General features: G+C 47.2%; 1 protein-coding gene across 2 annotated transcripts in view; it reads right to left on the bottom strand.

The window, feature by feature from the left end:
- INF2 (inverted formin 2) overlaps window positions 1–18,665 on the bottom strand; it is a 66,632-nt gene that overhangs the window by 28,801 nt on the left and 19,166 nt on the right. For both annotated transcript variants that reach the window (XM_090034138.1, XM_090034139.1), the window contains exons 2-4: window positions 2,319–2,727; window positions 907–1,022; window positions 166–325 (exon numbers count right to left, since the gene is read on the bottom strand). In XM_090034138.1, coding sequence (XP_089890264.1) covers window positions 166–325; window positions 907–1,022; window positions 2,319–2,712 — 670 coding nt within the window. In that variant the 5' untranslated portion in view covers window positions 2,713–2,727. The remainder of the gene's footprint in view (window positions 1–165; window positions 326–906; window positions 1,023–2,318; window positions 2,728–18,665) is intronic.

Genomic DNA, 18,665 nt, shown 5'->3' with positions numbered 1-18,665 from the left:
AGAAAACAATGATCAAAGCAAGGCTTCCTGCCCAGTGATTTAAATAATGATTTAAATCTATTTGGTTTAAATCAAACCCACCCTGGTTGAAAGCACGCAACAAAATGCTCTGGATTCAAGAGGCTAATTCCCACGGAGAGAATGGGGTCTGTGCAACTTTCTTACCAATAAACTCATTTCTGATTTGCACCCTGACTCTTAGGTCTTCTGTCGCCAGTATTATCGCATTGATGACACTTAGCAGTGTTGCCATGTAAGGTACGTTATCTGTGGTTGAGAGCTCATTCATTATGACACTGAACCGATACTGCTGGTTCTTCACGGTCTGTTAAGAAGGACACAAGGGTTACTGAGGACTTTCATATTCAGAAATATCTTCCTTTAAGACCAGATTCTAAAACAACTTCTGCATCTTAAATCCTCATCAGTGGAGGGAAAAGATGTGGGGGAAAGGAGGGACTTTTAATCATGGAACAAGCATCTAATTGGCAGTGGAAGTAACTGAGAGGACACCTTGCTTGGACCTTCGTTGATATACATGGCCTCTCCCTAATATAGTTCTCAAGCCTGATTTTTACAGGCTGAGAGACCCAGAGAAATAGTGCCCTTGTCCTTGAGTTAGGCTAACCACAGAGATCTGAGATTGACAGCTGGCTGCCTGTAGCCGAGTCACTGAGCAGCCGCTCAGATTTCTGCTGATGTGAAAGGGAGGGTTTTTTTTTTTCTTCTGACCAAGCCAAACCTCCTATAAAATTAATAATTGACTTCCTGCTCATCAGCAGTATGATGTAAACTGACCCCCAAACCTGCATGGGAGAGAACTGCCCATGGATCTGATTTGTGGGCTGACAACAGAACTACTGCACGGGGAACTGTTATGGATGATAACTCTACTTCTGCACTTACCTTGTAATGGTCCAGAGCATCCAAAGCCAGAGCATGGCCACTGGGACAGTACATGCAGAGTGCAGCTAGCAGTTCAAACACCTGCTTTTTCACCATGACGTTCGATGTGTCTAGTGCTGCAGAACAAGAGAGCATGGATATTGGTGCGTAGTGCTCTGAAAGATCCTCCCTGTCCAGGACCTGTCATCCATCCCAGCTATGTGCTTATGGCTCCATGTGAGCTTGCAAATATTAGCATATCCTGCTCAGTGAAAAATCTCGACACTTCATTTATGTATTTCTATTTCAAATTTGCAGAAATTGTTTAGTTTCTTGAATGGCAGACAAAATACTCATTTTTTGTGAGTTTCTTGTTTTGTTTGGGCGTTTTTTTCTTTTTGCCTGAATACAGTTCTATTTTTCATTTAGATGGGCCCAAAATGCATGTCAAGTAACCCAATTGCTCTAATCACCCCTCCTGAATTTCTGTGTTCCCCGTTTCCCTCTCTGTGTGTCCTACTAGGAATTGCTCAGGATGTCTTAATTGTGTTTTGCTGTTGAAGAAAGGCTGCATTGCTAAACAGGGTAGAAATTCCCAATTGTATATATTGTATCTGGGCAAAATACATTTTTGGAAAGGAGAAAAAGGAAGCTCCCCTTCAAACTTGAGAATCAGAACAAACAAGCTAAAAATAACATGTGGGTTTAAATAGATGTAAATTAATGACTATGGCTTGATTAAAGTGACATAGATCTCTACTGAGGTTAGCTTCATTGTGGTTAGCTTTGTACAAATAAGTGCTGCCCTGAAGAGTTTACAGTTTATATAAAGACAGACATCTTTGTTTTATGGATGGGAATGGACTGAGGAACTGGGGGAGTTTGTCACCAGGCTAAGTACAGAACCCAGTTTTTCTGAGTTTAGGAAAAAATGGAATTGCCTTCCTTTTATATTGGTTATAACTGTCAAGCTTCATTGAGTAACTTGACTCCTTATTCTGTGGCATAAGAAAGAGTGAGCATCAAACATCTGTTTATAAGGTGAGCCGTGAGACTGAATGAACCAGAAGGGCCCATGTTATGCCAAGACAGACTGTCTCTAAACATTAGCAAACACAAAAGACTTGTATGTGGAAATTGGTCTGATTTTTTTTCCTCCCTCCTGCCTCTGCCCCAGAAACTGGAAGGAGTGCTGCTATTATAAAGAAGGGGGTCTTTGTGAGAAAAATAATCTGTTTGGCATCAACAGGCATCCAAATAACATCTAACGTATGTATTTAAAAGATTGCAGAAGTATACAATTAATTCAAAGGAAACTGTAGTCGGTGAAATATGTTCAGAGCAGAGCAAATAGCTAAGCAGCAGGAAGCCTTATTAAGAAGATTTCTGCTGTCTAGTATATGTGGCTTGAAAGGAAGGGTGACTGTTCTTACCTCGAGAGAGTTTTCTGATGTAGCCTTCATTGTCCACAATGTATTCAATTCCCCTTTGGGAGTTCATTACTGCTCGTACACAATTAATGCAGGTGAGCTGAAGCAAGGCATCAGAAATCTTGGACACTCCTCGCCCAGACAGCCTGTCCAGGGCTTCTAGGAGCAGATCGAGGCCACACAGCTCCAGGAACTGGACCATCCAGGTGTCATCACTGCTCTCCAGCCGCTTCTTGAGCCCAGAGTAGTTCACCACAGAAGGGATTTGGAGGAGGCGAATGCACAGCTCTGGCTCTGCATTTTCCAGGTTGGCCTCTGTCTGGTCGCTCTCCTGGGACCCAAGCTTCTCCTTCAAGGCAGCCCATTTCTTGTGGGCACCTTCTTTTTTGAAAGACATTGTGAATAATCTCTCCTTAAAGGGAAAGAAAAGATCAGGTGAGAATAACTCTTTTAACGCCTGGGCACTTCTCATGGCCATCAGAGATGTAAACTTGAGACACTGAAGGTCTTTATTCCCGAGTCAGGCTGGAAGTGCCCACCAGGTACACTGACCCATGGAAGAATACCTCTCCAGCTATGGAATAAACCTACCACTTCATTTAATCCACCCATATTTTGATCAATCACTGTGATTCATCCAGAATTTTAACCACTAGTTAAACCAGGGGTGTTAAACTTGGTCAAATGCAGTGGCTGCCCTGGCCAGACTGCACCACATATGGCAGCAGCTCCAGCAGCTCTGTGACTGTGATGCGAGCAGGGAATGCTCCAGCCAGTCCATGACCTATGCTGCACATGGTGCTTGCCTACAGCATGGGTACTGGACTTGCCACAGCGGGCTCCATGGGTGGTGTGTGCCCCAGAGCACTGGTACAATGTGGCTAGGGTAGCTATCATGTGCAGTGCAGGTGTTGCTCCGGCTGGACCATGCCACATGCAGCGCCCGTTCTGGCCAGTCCAGGATCTGTACTGGACACAAAGTGGGTCCCAGACCTACTGGAATGGCCATGGGATCTGGTATACTGAGGGAGTGGGAGACGGAAGGGGAGGGGGAGGGGGCCCAATCCAGCCTGCAGACTGGCCCTGTACCAGGGCACACATTGTACCCCATGTAGGTCTGACCAGACCCAAGGGCAGCACTGGGAGCTGAATGGCAGGACTTTGCAGGCTGCATATGTTTGACACCTCAGAGTTAAACCATTAGCTTTAGCCATTAGTGCATCAAAGGCTGCAGACACAGTCTAATAAATTTACATCAACACATCAATCCCTAGCCATTGGCCAGGTTGCCTGTAGTGAAAAGGATAGTGTTGAAAGTGCCATAGCTGCAGGTGTTTGGTATTTTCCTCTAGGCCAGAGCGCCTTACCTACAAAATCTAAATTAGGGTTTGCTCTTGTTGGCGGTATATGGAAGTAGCATAAAAAATATTCTTCCCTTCCCTTTTCCTGAAACTGTATTTATTCATTTTTACTTTTTGGCTGAGATTTCAAATTCTGAAAATGTTGGCTGCAAATGGAAATTGTGGGGGAAGGTCTTGTGATCAAAAGATTTCCAGTAAAAACCTCTTTCCTCTCCCCACACCACAGAGAAACCACTTGCCAGAATTTGTATTTGCCAATTTTTTATCATTTAAACCATTAGGGGAACATTTTGACCAGGCTCCCACTGGGTTTGTTTGTTTCAGCTGTGGACTTGGCTGTGCCATGTGGCACTGGCTATTGTGTTTTACTCTCTATTAAATGGTAATTCCACATGTATGGGGTGGCTTGTGGGGGGTGGGGGGAAAGGGGGTGTTGCATGTCCATTTAAATATTCCCCCTGTGACTTTTCCTTAATGCACACGTTGCAGCCCACTGAGTCAGGATGAGAAACGAGGCACTAGTGTCATGAAGCTATTGCCCCTCCTTTGATGCATCAGAAGTCTCTGCTCTGGACACTAGTGGGAGAGGAGTAGAGTGGAGCGACGGGAACATGTAATATAGTGACACTTCGCTCTGGGTAGCTGGGGCCACACATGCAGTCAGTATTAACCAAAGAACCACAACCACATCCACATCCCTCCTTTTCCATGTCCTTGTGACAAGGTATTTAGCAGAATTTGCAGATTTGTCTGAATCTGACGTGGCGGTACCATAAGCGCTTCTGCTACAACCTCTGAGCTGTCAACTGGACTCCTTGGTGCCCACACCACCCCAGTCCCCATCTACATCTCAGTGAACTGTTGCAAATCTGCTCCAGACTCAAAGTGAAAAGCTACAGCACACTCCATAACGTGCCCAGTTCAACAAAGGAAAATGCTTGAAGTGTGGTCCGGCTTTGAGGTTTGCTAAATTTCTGCACAGACTTATTTAAAACGTACCCAGTACATGCCATACAAAACCCCAAGCACTTTGATAACACTTCCTGAGGAGGTGTTGAGGTGAAGAGCCAGGTGTGGTTCAGTAGCTGCAGTCTGAGTAAATAAAGTTAAACACGGTGCATGCACCTTGCACAGGGCACTGGCTCTAGCTACCAATGGGCTAGGAAGGGGGCAGGGGGACGCTGCTCCTCCGGGTAAGCAATTGTGACTCTGCTTCTTCTGAACAACCTTGCTGTGTGGTGAGAAGTGAAGAAAGAGAGAGGGAAACTGAGCCACTTGGGTTAAAGCAAGCTCCAACCTGACCTGCTACAGTCCATTTAGGCAGTAGGTGACCAGAGCTGTTTTAAAGAGCCAGCAAGGGATTCTCCTACTGCAGGAAGAATACCTGGAAAGGTATAAAGTAGACACAGGTGGCATGCTGGGGCTAGCAGGGTTGTGGTTCAATGTGCTGTGCACTGACAACTTCTGCATGATAGTCTCCTGGCTGCTGCTGCTGCTGCATCAGTGCTTTAAGTTTAGAGCAACCCCCAGGTTGGTCTCTAGTCTGCACTGGGGGCCAAACTCCTGCCCCAGGACTCAGAAGCTGCAGCTGCTTCCTTTATGGCTTTTCCCACCTCCCCTGTACTCAGCTGATACTGGTCCTAGCAGAGGATTAATGTTCAAATTATGCATATGTGGGAAACATGGAATAAATTGTAATCCCCAGAGAGTTTTGCAAAGCCCACAATCCATAATCCTGTTTTTGTGCTCTCCTGCTAGTGGGAAAATGGCAAGCCTGTTTGCTTAGTCTGAGCTAAATTAAGTACACAAAACAAACAGCACAAAATCACAGAAAAGCAAAGCTGGACAGGCTCTCAGGAGCTAGTCCAGCCTCCCCTGCTCAATGTAGGATCAGTCCTGACAAACTCATTTCTGAATGGCAGAACGTAAATTAGCTTTTAAAATGTTTTTGGTAACACTTTCTGGTTCTATTTCCCTTACAAATATGAATGTCGCCTCTATGAAAGTTCCCCTCTAACTGCTTTTTAAAAATCCTGCTATATCTGAATGTTCAGAATATGACTCCAAAAATAGGTCTGATCACATCCTGTTCATAAAAGCAACCCATTATAGTGCTTGCTTTTTCCTTTGTTTCTTTTGACTGATGTGGAAGTTAAGTTTGTAACTTGCTCTTAATCTCTTCCTCTGCTGCTCTTAATTAGATGTCACTTGAACAGCGTAGTGCTTGCCTGCTAGATGTGAGTGCACAATCGGTTGTACGTCACAGGAGATGATATTATGTTTTAGTAGTACTTTTCAAATCAAAATAACCAGGGAAAGTATACGAAGAACTGCAGATGCTAAGGCCGGCCTTCTTGGAGTTTGTCTGGTGTTTCTGGAGAGAGGGCAGGATTGTCTCCTGCAGCAAGTGCTTGCTTAATGGCTTGCCTCTGTTGGACTTGGTAGAGGCTGGTCATAACCGGTGATGGAAGTTTAAAGTGGTATGTGTGATGGGGCAGGGAACCAGTGCCTAAAGTCAGCAGCTGCGTTGTGATCACAGAGGCTAGCGCTTTCCACCCAGCGGCTCTGAACTTTGGTGACGGCTTCTGGCTCTTCATCTGGCCACCTGGGACATCTCCCAGTTTTGATGCTATAAGCACCATACTCTCAGGGAACCTCTCCTATGCTGAGCAGAAGATTCCAAAGTGGAAAGAAGAAACTAGGGTTGTCAAGGCCATAAAATGGGGGTGAAGCATAGGCAGATGTGAAGAAAAGCTCCACTGCTGCAGCTACTTAGGGCCTTCCCATCAAGCACAGAGCCTCAGTTCACTGTACCATCCCAAGAGGGGCTTCGACAGAGAAGGGTGGAAGACGATACAAAATGAATTTTCTACTTCTGCACTGCTCCAACCCATTGGGCACTCATTTGCTCACAAGGCAGAGGGGACAACACAACCCAAACTGCAGTATAGCAACAGGGAATCTAGTCACAATGGGCACAGGAATGAGCTTGCAACGTGCTCCTATTCCAGTGCTCTGTAGTACGGACCCCTGGTGAACAAGGCAGTTAGAAGAAGAAGTGTCAAATTTAAAGAAGCTAGCCAACCAGCAGCAATTACCCAGGGCCCCCAATTCATGTGGTTTTATTTCCTCCATGCCCCACAATATTTGGAATTTCCCCCTGCCCCAATGCTTAAAATCCCAGCTCCCAGATTACACAAGAACCTAATCTTTCCTTAGAGACACAAGCCACAGTTTCTAGCTCTAATTTGGCGGAGAAAAGCTTGAAGATATGAGCTTGAGTGTATTGAAAAGTAGCTAGAAAGCAAAAAAAAAAAAAAAGACTCAATATTGAAAAAGAATTCTATGATTTTTAAAGGGGATCTCTCAATTTTTTTTGGAGGTGTGGCTTGTCATTTTTGAATCTGGAAGTACTACTTTATGCTTTAATAACAGAACCATACATCCAACTTGCTGTCTACCTGCAAGGAGTTCAGTGTTGCAGGGAATTTCACTCTACCCCGTCCTTTAAGGTGACTATTCTTTGGAAATCCACCTCCATAAAATATGCGTATTGACTTCTGATTTGGCAATCAGGGCTCAAAGCTTCTGTATCAAACATGTCATCCTTCCACCCTCAAAAGCAGCTGTGGAATGCATGGCATGTTCTAAAAAGCCCCAGCACTTAGGCCTTTAGCATTTGAACTGATTTGTGGTTATATAGTTGGGAATAGGCTTATACAAATTCATTAGTTGCTTCACAGTCAAAGGTTGTTCCACAGACTTAAAAGGGCTAAAAGGGGAAGGCTGCATGGGTACTGCAGCTACTCAGAAAACTTCTGCACCTTTTGACTTCCCTTTTTCCAAGATTACTGGCAAACAGCCCAGATGCTTACAGTTCAGTTGATTGAAAAAAAGATGTAATGCTGGAAAAATGTGAAGCAGAGACTATGGCATTTAAGCGCATACTGTTCTGTAAGGCTAAGTACAAACAGTCATAAAGCCCGAGGCAGAATTGGCACAATCTAAGCCAATTCCTCTAAGTCAGCGGTTTTTGACCTTTTTTGTACCAGGACCCATTTGTGAACATCGATGGCAAGTCCTGACCCAGTGCTCCTTGCTCCCGACCCACTGCCCCCCACCCCTAGCCCCACAGTGCGTAGAGCAGGGGGTGGGTGTGTGGGGCAAGTGGGGGTGTGAGGCATGCGGGTCCCAAGCAGCCCTTTGCAGGCTGGAGCTCTATAAAGGAAAACCCACGGCTTCCCACATTTTTTTTCCTTTAAAAGAGAATCCATTTTTGAAGTGTGTTGATCCATTTTTAAAGTCTGTTTGCGACCCTTTCACGTAGTCTTGTGACCCACGGGTTGACAAATGCAGCTCTAAGGTGTGTAGGTCGAACTGATAGCCAATTGAACTGATGTTCCGTATTCGATTGGGAAAGGCAAGGGGAGGCCTGCACTGACCCAGGCCACTAGAGTGGGGGGTGCTAGAGCACATGTCCCAGCGGACTGGTCATTGCCAGCCCAACCAAATGTTCCTGGTATGCACCCCCAAGGCCCTGCTGTCCCCCAAAAGGGGGTTGAGGAGCCCTTTGCCTGGGTGCTGCCCCACCGTGGGGCAAGGGAGTGAAAAATTTCCCTCTGCTCCTAAGGCTGCCCAGGGCTAACCCTGAGACCAGCAGGGGCTAAGGCCAGCAGCTGTGGGGCTGGGGGAGGGGAAGAATTCCCCTCAGCTCCCTGGGGCTGCTCCAGGCTGGGGGATCCTTGGCTGGAGTGAGAGGAAGCCCCCCAAGGTGGGGGCTCGCCAGTGCCTCCATGCTGGGCTGCATGGGCAGGCATCTGGTCAGGAGGACATCTCCCTTCCTCTTGGGGCAACCACTGAAGCAATCAGCAGCTGGGAAGGAGGGCTGCCGAGGGCTGAAAAGTCCCCCCCCCCCAGCAGCTTTTCCTCCCCTCATGTGCTGTGTAGACCCTAGCTAAGGGGGGTCTGTTCCCCCCCTCCCCAGCACCACCCCTTTGGGCTGACAGATGCAGGCAGAAAGCACATTAAGGAGCAGAGGGGTGAGGCAGTCTCTGCTCCACTGGAGCAGATGGCATAGCCCAAGGCTGCAAAGCATCCTGGGATGCTGGGGGACTGTGAGTTGACTTGAACCAGGAAGGGGTCTGGAACAGAAGTTCCACAAACCGGTTTGATCTAAATCAGTTAAGTCTGATATTCCATCCAACCAGGTTTATTTTAATCTGGTTTTGGCCATTTGGAAAACAGTTTATGTGCACTGAACTTCTGTTGTTACAGCTCTAAACCAGTTTCCGATCACTTAAACCAGTCTGCATGTAGCTTCTGCCCCTAGCCTAAATGCACACATGCCTCTGAAATGTGAGCACCCCCCACCCCATCCCTCTGAAATGTAGGCCTGGCTCTAAGATCTGCTTGGGCAGGTCAAATCCTTCAGCTGTTACTCAGGTCTGGTTTGGGCAAAGTTCCTATTAAAATCAATGGAAAAAGCGTTCATTACTGCAAACTTCTGGGCTTGGCTTAAGGCAGGGATCTGTTGGAGAAGGGAAAAGAAATTTTATCTTCCTCCCCCATCCATGCTGGAGCCCACCTCCTGGCTCCCTCTCATGCCTGCTACTATCATTGTGTGATCTCTTCCGGCACAAGGATGGAAAAGCAGTTCCCAAGGAGCTGGATGCAGGCTTACTTCCCCCACCTCCAAATCCTGCATTCCACCCTGCTTCCAAGCTGTGAGCCAAGCCCCTGGAAAGGCTCCCATTTGACTTCCACTCCTCTCCCAGGTCCTTTCTGCAGGCACCTCCTTCAGTGGCTTCTGAGAAGGAGCCAAGATTCTCTTGCAAGACATGAACATGTGAGCTGACTCTAAGCTACTGCAGCATTTACCCTGAAGCAGTGGAAAGTGAATCTGTCTCCTTGCCCATGGAATGAATGCTGCGGGGGAGCGCATTTTCTCACATTTCCTCCTGCAGAGTCTCTCTGGGTGTGGAAGGGTGTGAGGCCTGGTATCCGATTCCAGCCCTGCAATACTATTGTAGGAATGCAGGAGGTTACAGGGGCAATGGCATCAGCAGCTGTTACTCACACCTCAGTGTTTGCCGAGGGCTAATTCTGCACGTAGGGCTTCTCCTGGGAGGAAGGACCAGTGCTATGAACAAAGCACAGGAGGGCAGGCAGAGGCTTCTGCTCCCAGCCTGGCTCAGTGACAGGAGTCCTGCGAAGCTGCGAGCAAGTTGCTAATTTCTCTGAGCCTCCGTCGTTCTCCCCTGCCCTTGAAGGAGTGGCCGTAATACTTGCCTAGTAAGATTTCCTTGAAAAGCTCCCACATTGAGATCTTGAGGGAAAGGGTGAGGGAACTGCATGCTGTCCTTTCTGTGCATCAGTATTTGTCGTGTGTATAGATCACTAATTTATTTTGCATACCAATTTTATGAGCCTTCCTTTGTCCTGACTCATTGGGTGTGACTTTCCTCCTTTCCTCCACTGTAAACTATTCTTTTGCTGAAGTCAGTTAGATTCATGGAGGGGAGAGGAGAGTCAAGTTTGGGCTGCCAGTTTTAACCCAGAAGGTAAGTCCAAACCACTTTGGACTTACCAAAGTGGCTGGGGAGTCCAAACCACTTGCTGGGTGCATCTGCACATGAAATTAATGCACAGCAATAAACTCCAGAGCTGTTTCAGCCAGGGTCAGCTGCTACATGTGCACCTAGGACAGCAGCAGTCTGAGCCAGGGTAGAGTAGCCCTGAGTTGGCAACAGGCTTGGGTGGGGGGTGGTCCTAAGCTTTGGGTGGTAGCATCAGGGCTGGAGAGAGTACTAAAGTGCAGGGCTAGGCAGCAGGCAGGCAGCCCCCACACTTAAGCACTCTTGAGCCCTAGCCAGCCCTGGTTACCATCTCCATGGAGTAAATGACTCTGCCAGAAGACAGTACTGTCCCTGACAATACTATCTTCTGGCAGAGTTAATTTTCTGCACCCTAATACTGGCGCACGTGTGGATGGTGATGCTTTACTGGGGAGCTAATCAGTCAACTCCACAATAAAGTGCACATGTAGATGCACCCACCCTGTGCAAAGCTTGAACAACCAGAGCATGCACCAGGAATTCCTACCACTCCTGGAATGAAACCTGTCCCCGACACCCGCAGCTTCTCCCTTCTCATTTTTAGACTGGGTAAATATTCTGTTTTTGTGCACAACTGTAGCCCTTTCAGATCCAGCCTAGACATTAATTCCATCCCTCCTTCCCCCTGCAAGTTGCATCACTAGATAAAATATCAATTCATGTAAGTTTAGCAAGGTCAAAGCTGTGCTGTCTTTCTTATTCTGAAGTCAATACCTGACATGAACTTTCTGCTGAGATCAGAGAGGAAATCCTTACTGTAGCTTCCTGTTTGTTAGTGTTTTTGCTCTGAACTACCCCTTCCTGCCTTAAAAAGATCTGGTGATCCAAATCCAAACAGGTGTACCTGAAAACAATAAACCTCATGGTTGTGCATTAAACTGAACAAGTCTGGACTGACGATTCTCCCTGTGTGAGGTTATTTTTAAACCCTTTCTGCAAGAAGGAAACAGCCTGTTCTTGTTGAAATGTCTCATCTCAACAACTCTCCAGACGGTGTGATAAACATGTTTACAAACACAGATAACACATGTAATGTGTTATAAATGGACTGTCTTTCCATGTTTTCCAAGAAGCCCAAGTCATTCTGTAAATCCACTTAGCTTCATCTTTTTAAAGCTCTTCTAGCTTTGCCCTTTATCTGATTTAAAAGGGCAGATTAGTAAGTAAATGATATAATCAGTAGGATATATATAAAAGGTGAACATGGAATAGGCATTTTTCACATCTTAGGGATAAGACATGTGGCTCTGAGGTAGCTGAACATGAAAAAAATCCCTGTGTTTAAGGGGAAAATGGAGCCCAGGTAAAGGTGTTAGAAATATTATTAAAAATGTATAATGAATAGAGTGTTGTTAGAACTGCACAGTTTGTATTTCGTACCTGATAAGCAGAAACACCACCAAGGACCTCTCTCCCCTCTTGGCTAATTTACCATCTCTTTCCTATAATAAATCACACATACCTTCAAACTCCCTCTTCTTTCTCAAGGAAATCACAGAAGCTGTGATTTAATTGGCTGTGTCCTTGAGAAAGGGAAGGATTTGAACTTTTGGTAACCTGGAGAGCTTTCTAAGCATGCGTAATTAGCTAATGCATATATGCCTACCCGCCCCGCATACTTAAGTAGTTAATTATAATGCACATGCGACAGATGACGTGACGTCATTTCATGTATGTTTGTATGAACCGGAAATGAGTTGTAAGAGTTCCTGCTTCTGCACACGTGCCCAGGAAGGAAGGGATAAAAGCCAGCTAAGAGTTTTCCTTGGGGTCTTTTGTCTTCACTCTGACCCTATTTGCAAATATATCCTTTGTGTTACTAACAATGTGTGCCTGAGGAATTATTATTCGTGAGCCTCCAAAGAAACGAACAGTAGATTTTCATATTAAAGGGATGAGTGAATTCTGCCTTGTTTAACATAGAAGAGGGAGATGAAGGAGGAAAGAAAAAGAAGACTCTTCTTCCTTCGCTTCCCTGCTTTGCAGCAAGGGGGCCAGGCAAAATGTGGGTGTGAAGGCTTCACAGGGACTCTGTAGTATTCTGTGGCCCCACCATACCCAAATATTCATCAGTATTTGGTGAATGATGCTTTCGGATGTGAGGATCCTTGTGTTCTGCCCTCAAGCTCTGTGAGGCACTCAGGTGCCTCTGCCCTTGATGCACCTCCATTGAGCAGGGGCATGCATCCAACCACAGAATATCCCCATTCTTGTGATAAATGCAGTCACTGTGACTCCTCTTTTCTCTAAGCAATGTCACCGGGGGGAGGGAAGGGGTGGTTGTCAGTGTATAAATTCTTCTCTGTGGTTTTAACGGGCCTCCCAGAGGAAATATCAGGCTATGCTCATGTAAAGCAGCATTGCAGTTTGTGGTGCCAGGTATTCTCTTTGAGCAGGGGCTTGGCAAAACTGATGTGAGATGCTAAGTGTCCTCTGTCTCCCTGCCACCCAGCTTGCTGGACCACTTGTGTGTTGTTTCTGCTCCTTTCCCTTAGACCGAGTGACTTCTCTGGTTTTCTCGGGGTCCTGTGCCAATACACCAGTGATTCTAATGCGGGCAGGTGGTTGGTCACGTCAGTCTGAAGTCAAACAGAAAACAGGGCAGGGTAACACCTTCCAGAGACTCTCTGAACCTGTTAGTCTTCAACAGGCCACCTTATCCTGCCTTCTGCCAGTGTGTCTAATGTGAAAGCGTTGACTCGCAGGGAATTTATTTCTCACCATCTGCAGATGTATCTGGGATGCACAGGACTGTGGACTTGCTGAGAACAGTGCTCCAATGGCAGCATTTTGGTTCTAAGGAATCGGCTTGGGTCCCTGCAAGCGTCTGTAAAGTCATATTTAATGGCTACCACCTATTTCACCTTGTTCGGAGATGGAAGGGGGGTGGTGCTGGATCCCAGGACAAACTCAAGTCTGCTCCTTGTTTAAAAGAGAATGGTTCTGAATCGTTCCCTGAGCGCAGACTCTGCACCCCTCAGTAATAGGAATTCGAACAGGAGAGAGTGTGTGCAGCAGCACAGGCCACCCGCGGCTACTTCTGCAGGGAGCCTGGAGCTCTGTTGGCAGAACCAGCCAGTGCAGGCAGCAGGCCTGCCAGCCACCCTGCCTCCTGCCAGCACAATGAGAAGCAGCAGCTCTGCACACCTGCCCCCAACAATGCAGGGTTTTGGTTGTTTTGACCCAGACGTTTTATCCCTATGCAAAGCTTTGTTCTCTGCTTTCTCCACAGGGTGTCTCGGCCACTAGTTCTGACTAGGTCTTTATTGTGGCACAGAGCTAGCTCCACTTAAAGGCACACTCTTCCCTCTGTACAGGCCTCTCCTCCTGAGTGTATTTACGGCATATGGAGATCTCTGCTTGCTTAAATGAATTTTAATGGCAGTTTGGCAGGTTGCAAAATGAAAGGGCTCCACAGATTCCCAGTGCCTGAATGAATGCTGAAATCAGCCCTGAGGAAACCACACTGAGTCACTAAAAAGAAAAAAATCATGGCTTTTGTGCTTTCCAAAACCCATGTCCATTAGCACGAAGGTCTCGATTCTCCTCTCCGCAACTTAGTTTGTATGTTTTGCAACTATGTTTGCCAGCTTAGTATCCATGCTGTGAAATTATACTTGGATACACTGGGAGGTAGGAGAATCTTCTTCATCTGGCTTAGGTCCTGGACATGCATGCAACTCAGGGATTTCAAGGGTTGTCTGGTCCAACCCTCTGCAGGAATGCTGCTCTTCCATCATCCCTGACTTTTGCTTATCCAACTTGCTCTTGAAAACCTCTTTTCTATTCCACTATTGTACTGTTCTACAGTCAGGAACTTTTTCCTGTGATCTAATCTCAGTCTGCTTTGCTGCAATTTAAACCCACTGCTTCGTGTTCTGTCTTTTGCATCAAGGGAGACCAGCTGTCCTTCCTTTTCTTTATGGCTGGCTTTCAAATATCTAAAAACTGCTATTATGTCACCTTGCTTTCCCTTGATCTCCTTTTCCCAAACTAAACGTACCTTGTAATCACAACTTTTCCTTGCATTGCTTGTAAATGTATATTACATTTCAACTGGTGTAATATCCATCTAATTACACTGTGAACGGGAAAGGACAGAGAACCAGCTACCTCGGGTAACTGGATACGGTATGTATTATTACAGTTCCTTGCCATTATATGGTGAGAACAAGTAACTCTTTTTCATGCCATGCTTCTCATGGCCTAGCTAGAGGCCAAGTGTACTGCTATAATTCTTGGGCTAGGGACAGACATTCAAAAAGCCTGAGCCTGAATTGATTTAGTCTTTGCAGGCTAGTCTAACCTGGCTAGGCTGAACCAGCTTGTAACTGCTCAGACATCCCAGACATGCAGGCACATGCCTGTGGTGGCTCAGGCTAGAAGCCAGAGGGGGCTAGAGCAGCCCTCCTGTCCCTTGCACAGCACTGAGCTGAGGGGGCCTGGGCCAGACCCTGGCAGGACACTCTTATTAACCCAGCAGGAAATTGATAACAGTGTTTATATCACCTCCTAACTCAGTGTTTATCACCCCATTACGAAAACATCAGAGGGACATTGCCAGCTACCTGTTGATTCTGCCTCTTGATTCTACCTGTTGATTCAGCATGGACCATAGTCAGCATGTGGTCTGCTAGCTAATACACAGACACCTCCTCAGCAAGGCAGAGGGGAGGGGGAAATTCCTGCTTAGCAGGGAGTGATGAGAGGGAAGCGTGGGAAGCAGCCCCCAGTTTGTGCTGGAGCTCCAGCCAGGGAGCAGAGGGGAGGGGCTGGTCCTGTTGTGGAGCAGAGCACCCCACCCAGCCCAGAGAGCATGCTGGGATGCTGGTGGTATCTGGTTTATCTTAAACCAGCAAGGGGCTGGGACAGACATTGCATAAACCAGTTTGAGCCGAGTCAGTTAAGTCTGATACTACATTTAACTAGGTTTATCTCAAAACTAGTTTCAGCCATTTTCAAACCAGTCTATGTGCACTGAACATCAGTTCTGTTGCAGGTGTAAACCAGTTTCTGATCACTTAAACTGGTTTATGTGTAATGTCTGTCCCTAGCCTTGGAGCTCTAGGCAAGATCAGGACTACTGCAGAGACTCCCCTTCAACTCCTTATAGGTGTAATGCAACTCTAGTGTGTATCATCTGCTTTATTTCCTCCATCTTCCAACATGCCCACAGATGGAAACCCCATCTAATGCACATGTAACAATGTTTAAATAATCTGGCATCTTGCAGTTCAGCTTGTTACAAAGATTTTTGGTTTTGGTCATGCAAGGAACACATATATATTTTAACGAGTAACAAAGAAAGTGCTTTGGTAACTTTGAGACAGTTGTACTAACAGCTTGGCAGGAAACCATCAGAAGAAACTGTTAATATGAAAACCAGTGCTGCAAAGCTTTTCAGTAGCATTTTTTTTTTTTTTTATTCCTTGAAAAGGTTGCAGTGAAGACAGAGAAGACTGGCAGAGAGGAAATTCTGGTCCAGAAGCTGAAGCCAAATGATTCTATTGTCTTTCTTGCATGGAAGCAAATCAACTTCCTTTCAAGAGCTGCATAAACTTTCATTTCCAAAGCCTGGGTGGTTCTCTCTGTGACAAGCCATCTTTAGCAAAGCCTTAATCCCTGAATACATATGGACTCCAAGATGAACATGAGTCGTCAGTGTGACAAAATCATCAGCAAAGCTAACTACACTTTATCATCCATCAGCAGATGCAGGATAAACAGATCCAAGGAAGTGATACTTCCCTCTATGCAGCATTGGTCAGACCACAGTTGGAGTACTGTGTTGTTTTGGATGCCATACTTCAAGAAGGATGTTGATAGACTCAAGAGGGTCCAGAGGAGGCTACTCGTATGGTCAGGGGCTTATAGGACAAGCCCTAGGAGGAGAGACTGAGGGACCTGCACCTCCTCAGCCTCCGTAAGAGAAGGCTGAGCAGTGATCTTCTGGACGCCTACAAATTCATTACAGGAACGAAGCAAGGTATCAGAGATGCTCTGTTCACCAGGGCGCCTTTTGGGGTAACAAGGAATAATGGTCACAAACTGACAGAGAGCAGATTTAGGCTAGATATGAGGAAAAACTTCTTCACAGTAAGGGTAGCCAAAATTTGGAATGGGCTTCCAAGGGAGGTGGTGCTCTCCCCTACCTTGGGGGTCTTTAAGAGAATGCTGGATAGGCATCTGGCTGGGGTCATCATTCCTGCCTAGGCAGAGGGTTGGACTCGATGACCTGTTGAGGTCCCTTCCGACCCTAGCATCTACGAATCTATGCCTGCAAGTTGTGCTACATCAGAAAGCTCAGTAGGATGTCAATTTTTAATTTTATGTAAACAGCAGACTTTTAAAGCCTCTGATAAGTGAAAGCAAATGCTTTTCATCTAACCTACAGGTAAGGCTTGATTTAACTTGCTGAAGTCAAGCCTGTTGTGTCTTAGAAAAAATGAAGCTGAAAGGGATTTATCTACAATAATACAGGGGTATTGAGACTTATCAAACTATAGTTATTGGTGTGCTTTGGATCACAGAACAAAGAGCACTGAAAATTTCCCATATGTGAGTCAAAGCATTTGGTGAAGGTCTGAAATAATTATTTTGAAAGGTGTGAAATGCATCTATTCATTCCACTGGGAGGAGTTAATTGAGGCTAATAATTAGTGAAGTGTGAACATTAACTATTTCACTGATAATCATTCTAGCACAGTAGTTCTCAATCTTGTTAGATTCAAGGCACCTTTGAATAGACTTGAGGCACCCCTTGGAAAATGTCAGCTTATCGTTTTCACTAGTTTTTGACTACAGAGAAATAACTGAGCATTGCAATGAAATGAGAAAAACCACAAATATGGATTTTTATTTGAAATCTTTGGCTAGGGACAGACATTCAAAAAGTCAGAGCCTGAACTGATTCAACCTTTGCAGATTAGTCTAGACTGAACCAATTTGCAAGTGAACAGGCATTCAGGAAATATAGGCACATGCCTGCAGTGGCTCAAGCCAGCAGTAGCTCTGAGTGAACTGTTCAGGGAGGGGGTTTAATCCCTGCCTCCGTGTCTCACCAGCATGGACCCAAGTCCGGGTCTTGCCTGATGCTTCCCCCCTGCTGCAACACTAGCAGGGGTGGGGGCATGGCCAGAGGCTGGCCGGCATGGCCCTGAAGCAGAGGGAGCAGGGACGGGGGTTATTTCTCCCTCTGCCCCAGGGGGCTGTAGCCAGGGGCTGCCATCCCCCACTGCTGCTGCCGATCACTCTCTGCATGGGGCAAGTGGAAGAATAAGCTCCCTCCCTGCCCCCTTCATCAGAGGGGAGGGGGAAATAACCCCCCTCCCTGCCCCCTCACCTAAGGGGGCCATGCTGGCCGGTCTCTGGCCATGCCCCTGCCCCTGGAGTGAGGAGGGACCAGGGACCCTGATGGGAGCAGCACCCCTTCTTATGGTGTCTTTGGAAGCCTCTTCTGGCAGGGGGCTGCACTGTGGGTGGGAGCAGGATGAAGCCAGGCCATCACGGTTGCCACAGACTGTGAGGGGCAAGCAGTAGGGGCACTAGGGGGGTTTTGGGGGTTATGGCCACCCCTCCGAGCCCTGGTGCTGCTGCGCAGTCTGCAGCAGCTCTGACTGGTCTGCCCTGCTCTCACTTGCAGTGCAGTCCCCCTCCAGGAAGAGGCTTGTGCTCCCGGGACCATGAGAGAGGGTGCTGCCCCTGTCAGGGTCCCTGCCCCTTCTCTGCTCTAGCAGCAGGGGCAGAGGCATGGCCAGAGGCCGGCCAGCATGGCCCTCTTAGGCAAGGGGGCAGGGAGGGAGCTTAGTCTGTCACTTGCCCTGTGCAGTGATTGATTGGCAGTGGTGGTTGGGGCTGGCAGGCCCTGGCTGCAGCCCCCCAGGGACAGAGCGGGGGATAAACATCCTCCCTGCCCCCTCCGCCTCAGGGGCTCATGCCAGCTAGCCTCTGGCTGTGCCATTGGGGTAGTGAGCGGAGGGTGCCATGTGGTCCCTGGATTGGGTCTGTACTGGTGGGACAGGGTGGAGGGAATTAAACCTTTCCCTGACCAGTTCACTTGAGGCTACTACCAGGGTTGGCCACGCCCCTGCCTCTGGAGCAACAGATGGAGAAATGCCTGGCAGGTTCATGCTGGTGAGACAGGGGAGGGATGGGGGGAATAAACCTCTTCACTGCCCCCTTCGCCTTACGGGCTTGGCATCTGGCCATCCCCCTACCCCTGCCCACCTCCATTCTGGCTGGGAAACAGAAGGGTGGGGCCAGCCCTGCTCTGCTGGAGCAGAGAGCACAGCCCCTCTCAGGGCTGTAGAGCATGCTGGGGGACTGGTTTAACTTAAACTAGGAAGGGATCTAGGACAGAAGGTCCATAAACTGAT

The sequence above is a fragment of the Crocodylus siamensis genome, chromosome 2 (assembly GCF_052110815.1).
Source record: "Crocodylus siamensis isolate JL-2025a chromosome 2, ASM5211081v1, whole genome shotgun sequence".
Lineage (NCBI taxonomy): Eukaryota > Metazoa > Chordata > Crocodylia > Crocodylidae > Crocodylus > Crocodylus siamensis.
The sequence above is the reverse complement of the archived record's forward strand: the minus strand, read 5'-3'. Positions and strand labels throughout refer to the sequence as shown.